Source organism: Cucurbita pepo, chromosome LG02, assembly GCF_002806865.2.
Source record: "Cucurbita pepo subsp. pepo cultivar mu-cu-16 chromosome LG02, ASM280686v2, whole genome shotgun sequence".
Taxonomy (NCBI): Eukaryota; Viridiplantae; Streptophyta; class Magnoliopsida; order Cucurbitales; family Cucurbitaceae; genus Cucurbita; species Cucurbita pepo.
Window position 1 is genome coordinate 4,954,864 of NC_036639.1, and position 6,602 is coordinate 4,961,465.

The 6,602-nt window shown below is 34.8% G+C and overlaps 1 protein-coding gene across 8 annotated transcripts; it reads left to right on the forward strand.

The window, feature by feature from the left end:
• The first annotated feature begins 2,113 nt into the window (after positions 1-2,113).
• On the forward strand, positions 2,114-5,950 carry LOC111787497 (probable tetraacyldisaccharide 4'-kinase, mitochondrial). Of its 8 annotated transcripts, none has more exons than XM_023667473.1 (11): positions 2,114-2,307; positions 2,637-2,760; positions 3,000-3,230; positions 3,462-3,611; positions 3,733-3,942; positions 4,232-4,291; positions 4,460-4,540; positions 4,724-4,913; positions 5,051-5,355; positions 5,428-5,791; positions 5,875-5,950. In XM_023667473.1, the coding sequence occupies exons 1-8, from the start codon at positions 2,135-2,137 to the stop codon at positions 4,910-4,912; spliced, it is 1,218 nt and encodes a 405-aa protein (XP_023523241.1). In that variant the 5' UTR covers positions 2,114-2,134; the 3' UTR covers position 4,913; positions 5,051-5,355; positions 5,428-5,791; positions 5,875-5,950. The 8 variants fall into 8 exon arrangements, with proteins under 8 accessions (XP_023523241.1, XP_023523245.1, XP_023523242.1 ...); XM_023667477.1 differs by having other exon boundaries at positions 5,452-5,791; XM_023667474.1 differs by having other exon boundaries at positions 5,258-5,355.
• The last annotated feature ends 652 nt before the right edge of the window (positions 5,951-6,602 follow it).

A 6,602-nucleotide genomic window follows, 5' to 3' on the forward strand; every position in this document is an offset into this window, starting at 1 on the left:
CACTTACTGAGTATTCTTTGAAATACTCAGGCCGTGTGCCACATCATTTTTCAGGTAAAGGCAAGGCGCACTTGTACGGAGGACGGCGGCATCGCGAGCAGAGACTGTGGCACGTGCATAGGGTAGATTCATATTTAAATTTCTAGTCTTAAGTTAGAATAGGTTGTTTTGCATTTCATTGTTTTAAATTATTTTGTATTTGTTTTTGTTTTCTCTAAATTTCAGTATTTCATATTTAAACACGTAAGACCATGGTTGTGTTTTCCAGAGAAGAAGTTGTTTTAAACGTTTTTTTTGAAGTTTACGTTATCAACTATATTCATGTAAGAGTTATATTTCCGCATTATAGATGAGCATGAGACGTTAGTAGCGACTCTGAGTATGTGGAAATTTAGGGTCGTTACACGTACAACGACCACAATGACTAATATACCCTCAATCTTGAACAAATATGCTTAGGCTGAGCTGCAATAATATATGAATAATTATTAATGGGTTTATTTCACCTTTTAATGATATTGAGTAATTAATTTAAATATAAATATATATTTTTAATTATTATTTATTATCTATCTATTTTTTATATTGTTACTAAATTTATAATAATGGACACGATATTAATATTAATTCATTTAATTTTGAAGGGAGAAGGTAATAATTTTTTATTGCTATTATTACTATTTTTCCATTTAATCGTAATTATTAAACTAAATTAGATTAATTACATAAAAAACGGTTTAAAATATTGTTTTTTAATTCCTTCCAATTTTTAACGTGAAACCCACGCGTAACCTAGGCGAGTGAGAGGTAGTTTTCAAAAATTGTTTGCGAAAGCGACAGTGGGACCCAGTCCAACCCACTGTAGGATATATTATTTTACACGTCTGCCGGACAGGACATTTCCGTCATTTTACAACCTTCTGCCTTCTGTTTTACTTCGTCTGCCACGTGGCTGTTCTTTAAAATTGCAGTCAGATTCTAGGTTGTTTTGTATCGTATGAACGGCTCTGATGAAGCCACGCGGCGATCGTAGCGACAATCGACTGGAATGAAAATTTGATTGGTGCTACGTGGGGCCTGGTGGATTTATAAATTATAATTTAATTAAATTACTATTAAAAAAAATTCAATAATAACATTAACATTAATTAAGATAAAAATTATTAATATTTTGTTTAAAAAATTAATGTATTTAAAAATTTTGATTAATACCTTTTTAATTTTTTTTTTAATTTTAAAAAATATCTTGAAAATTTGATTGTTTATTTAATTTCATGATTTATGTTTATATTTTTGTTAATTTAACTAATTCTCAAGAAATGTCGGTATTTAGTTGTATGATAATGTTAAAACTATGTTAGTATGTTACAATTTTCCCTCGATGTTTTCTATTGAATTTTTTTTTTTTTTGTCAATAATTATAGATTGATTTGTATTTGTTTGTGTACTTTTAATATATTTTATGTAAGATTGAATCCGAATAATTATAAATTATTGATAAAAAAAACTTTTAAAAAAAATTGACAATCCAACCCGGACCCTAGGGCCTACTAGCAAAGCAACAGCTACTTGATCTCAACCAGACTCAGCGCTGGACTTCAAGGAAGAAAGTAATAGGACCTCGACCTTTAGCCTTTTAGCCTTTTACCCTAAAGAAGATTTCCCAACACGAGATAGAGGGTTGGGTTGGATTGGGTTGTGAAAAGTTTCGGGTTGGGTTGGGTTACCGATCCAACCAGAACTTTTGGATTGGGTCAAGAAGATTCTCCAACTCGACTCAACCCGAACCATGCACACCCCTATATTTGAGTACTAATTGTCAGACTATTTTTATAATTTAGTCTCCCGCTTTTAAAATTTTTAATTATGCATAATAAATTTACAAATTTTTAAGTATTAAAAAATTTAATAAATTATTAGATAATTTTAAAACTTTTAAATTAAATAGACATAATTGAAACATTTTTAAAATATTAGATACTAAAATTATTGTTTGGTTTTCTATTTTATTTGAGAGACTATTTTATTTATTTATTTTTATAATAAAAATTATACTAAAAAAATTATTTGAAATTATATTTTTTTCTCAATTTCCCCTCCCATCACTGTAGCATTTGCTCCTTCGTCTTCGTCCATGGAGAAGCTGAAGAAGTCGGTGATCGAAATCGCCCACAGCAGGGACCACGCTAAGCTCTCTTCTCTGCAACGTTCCCTCATCCCCTTTCTCTACATGGCGTCTTCTCTCTACAAGCTCGGTTTGTCCCTTCGTCACCGTTTCTACCTCTACGGCATATGTTCCAAGCATCGGTATAGGACCTATTTTGAGCTGTTCACGACTATCATTAAACGCAATTTCTTATGAACTTAAGATCAACTCCTGGTCTAGATGTTGTTTTATGGTCGGTTTTTAGCCGCATTGAAAGGTTTGAATCTGGTTTTTGAAAATTTGGGAGTATGAGTGAGTTGAGTTGCTTGTGCTGGTTAGTGTGTTTTTGCGCGATTTGTTTCGTAATAGCGAAGGGAAGTTGGAAATTGATGCACTGGATTGTGTTAATCTTCATTCTTTAGTTATTGATATTTCTTGTAATTTTTATTTCGTTTTGGTGTTTTTACGTTTTCTGTATGTTGATATGAAGGTTGCCAGTGCCAGTTGTTAGTGTTGGGAATTTGACTTGGGGAGGCAATGGGAAAACACCAATGGTCGAGTTCATTGCCTTATGGCTTGCGAGCTCTGGGATTTCACCTCTAATTCTTAATAGGGTAACTCAATTTGAAGATAACATGATTTTCTTTTCCACATTTCACAATTTCAGTACTGATTGATGTGTGCCAAAGTTCGATTTTGCTGCTTGAAATATTGATTTTGCTGCTTGAAGTAAGATGGCAATTTAGTTTTGGTGGTGCTTCCAGAATTATTTGTTTGTTAATTGTCCATAGCTTTATGGTATTCTATAAACTAAGATGGAAATCATGAATCCTGCTGGGTTGATGCCTGCCAGGGCTATGCTGGTGGGGATGAAGCTAAAATGCTTAGGAGGCATCTTGCTGGGAGTCTCGTTAAAGTAGGTATTGGAGCAGATAGGAGAGCAACTGCTGCTTGGTATTTTAACAAATATGGTTATGTTGGATCTCGGAGTAGCACATTGACTGAGAAGCGTTGTTTAGAACAAGCGAGAAATCATCCGAAGTCCGAAAAAATTGGTGCTATTATTCTTGATGATGGAATGCAGGTACGTAATCGTCTAACTCTTAGTTGTTAATGATGCTTTTACTGGGGATCTCATGCATGAGATTTGTAAAAGGGCGACGGATAGAACCAGTGGTATGAATAGGTTATCAGGCACTCACAAGCCTTGTTGATTCTGATTTTTTACTAGGTTTTGCTGTTTAGAGACTTTGGAAATGGATTTTTTGCTACAGATTTTTGACTGTGATAGCTTAATATTGTTCATGGAATTCAGCACTGGAGTTTGCACCATGACTTGGAGATTGTTATGTTCAATGGGATAACACTGTGGGGAAATGGGCAATTAATACCACTTGGACCTTTAAGAGAACCATTGGCTGCACTCGAGAAGGCAGACGTTGCCATTGTTCATCATGCTAATCTGGTAAAGAACGTGGATCGAACTTTTATCGCATATGGCTGCTGGCAGCTTCTTCAGGAAGATCTAACTGCCTGTTATAAAGTCTGAATCTATGTAAACTTGAAATTTATCCTTGAAACCACAGATTTCAGCACAAAGAATTGAAGATATCATTATAACGTTGCGGAAAATTAAGGATTCGCTTACTGTGGTGTTTACCGAAATGGCTCCCTCATTCTTCTTTGAAGTTACAAATGTCAATTCCAGAATATCTTTGGGAACATTGTCTAACAGTGTTGTATTATGTGTTTCTGCCATTGGCTCTGCTGATGCTTTTGTGCAGACAATGCAGAAGGTAACGCAACAATTCGTTTCGTTTCCATCTTCTCGTTACTTTTGGCTTTGTTTTGATGTGTTCAAGAACATCGTAGCTTGATCGATGTGTTTCTGTTCTTTGCATTAGCATTTCAATCGTCTTATCCATTTTTCGTTTCCTTCTTCTCATTACTTTTGACTTTGTTTTTATGCGTTCAAGAAGATCGTATCTTGACCGATGTTTTCTGTTGTTTGCATTAGCATTTCAATCGTCCTATCCATTTTGTACCTAATGTTTTCATTTGTAATTGGAAAATCGTTTCCTACAGATAGGAGCATATCATGTTGATCGACTCGACTTCACCGACCATCACATGTTTCAAGACAGGGTAACTATTTTTCTACTGCATGTCTGTCATTATAGACAGTGGCGTTTACACAAATAATCCAGGTCTTGCAAACTAGAAATGTATAAATCGAATTATTTCTCTCGACCTTTTTCGCCACCTTCGATTCGTATTGTTAACGCCTCAACTGTCTATTTTCAAATCATATAGGATATGGCATTGATTAAAATAAAGCTTGAGGAATTGGAGAAGACGTTTGCCTCTAAACCAGTCATTGTTGTTACAGAAAAGGTGAGTACAAATAATACACATCTTGCTAAGTTATGCATGATTGTGATGCCTGTCAGTCCTCCCTTGTAATCTTTCAATGTTTTGGGTTCAAAATTTTATCTTAGAAGTTAGAACCCGTGTCGTCTCCTGGACTTGACCTTTCGTTAGAGTGGAATTTGTATCTGAAAACTTATATCTTCCCAGGATTATGATCGGGATCCAGCGATATTCGAGAACTTGCATCCATACCGTGTTTTGGCCCTTCGTTCTCAACTGAAAATCATGAACATCAAAGGTTGTAACGAGGATCGCTTCGAGGAGTTGTTGGAGAAGACGGTACGAGTGAAATTGTCTTCTGTAATGAGGTCTTCTGAGCTCAAAGTTTGCAGTTGAGGTTAGATCTTAGACCATCTAAATAGTTCATGTTCAATTATGATGTATCGCATATGTTTCATGTAATATTGAAAAATTAAAAAAGAAAAAAGAACATGGAAAACTAATTATAATAATATTGTTGTTATTATAATCGAGGTGGCGAAATCATTGACCAACGTCTCACTAATCGACAACAACTTGTATAGAATCTTGTTGCCCGTCGTCTTGAACCTTATATTTCAAAAGGGTTTCAAAGCTAGTAGACATTTTCGAGTTTTCTCATCGATCAATTTGAAGTTTAGTTGCTTATACACAATTCACTCTTTTTCCTTCTATTGGATTTCATTGCTTTGTCATTCTTAGATTTACGACCATTCAAGCATCTCTGTTTGTTCCTAGTCGTTAATTGGTCGTGGTCGGTCTCGTATTCGCCTCCAATATCACTTTGCACGCTTGTGAGAGTGAGTGCTCAAATCTTACCTTAATTTTTTAGTTATTTTTGTTCGTTTAACCTCGAAATGTTGTTGATGCAGTATCGTTCACCCCTTGTTATAAAGTGCATAGTTTATCGAGGAGGAGATCGTACGCTCGTTGGCTGTCGAAAAGAGAAGAAACTCATTGTGAAGTAAGGGACAACCAATTGACCGGCTAGTTCAATCCAATACTCAAATCTTACCTCAACTTTAAGTTATTTTCATTACTTCAACCTCAAAATGTTGTTGATGCAGCATCGTTTACCCTCTTATCATAAAGTACAAAGTTTATCAAAGAGGAAACCATGCGCTCATCAGTTGTCGAAAAGGAAAAAAAAAAACCATGTGAACGCTCACTATGAATTAAGGGACGAGCGATCAATCCAGTTCAATCCGATCCGGCTGGTCCAATCCAACTGAATTGGTATGGTTCAATTCAACTAGTTTGGTCTATTTTTGTTGGATTTTTAGCCGATTTCGATCATATCAATTTTTATTATGATTTAGGATACGAGTGGGACCGAGAGGGAGAGGAGTTCAATCAGATTCCGGGGACACTATTCTGTCACGTTTTGAAGTTTCCATAGTAAGTAGTTTGTTGGACAAGTTTACGTGCCCTACCTTACATGATTGATTGCGAGCATAAAAGAGTAATATAAATTATTGGCTTTGGTATTGTGCTCATGGCTTCCACAAGAAACTATGCACATGGCTTCAACAATTTCTCATGTGATCATCTATTACAAAATCTAACCAACAAACAGAACACATCAACAGTCATAGATTCTAAAATTGGTATAAGAAAGAGGGAACTTTCATGTTTTACTTCTTTCGAACTAAAATTCCAATGGACGAACGGATTTTTTATGTTCGTTTACCAATTTGAGTATAATTTTATAGTAAATTATTGATTGTTATCGAAAAGGTTGGTTGTTTGATTCCCATCTTGTAATTTATTGAACTAGAAAATAAGCCAAGTTTATAATGCACAAACATAACACGAAGCGAGACGATGATAGTGGTATGTGTATAGTTCTTTAGCTGATCAAATATTAAAATTAGCAAAACGATAAATTGAAGATGTTAACCTATTGTTGTCGTGGACAAAAGAAAACCCATTTGACTTTTGTGTCATAGTCATGATAAATTTGTTTCATAGATCAAAGAATTTGAGTGCATTAGAGAACGAGAAAGAGTTTACTTTCACGCAAAACCTAGGGTTTTTCTATGTTTCA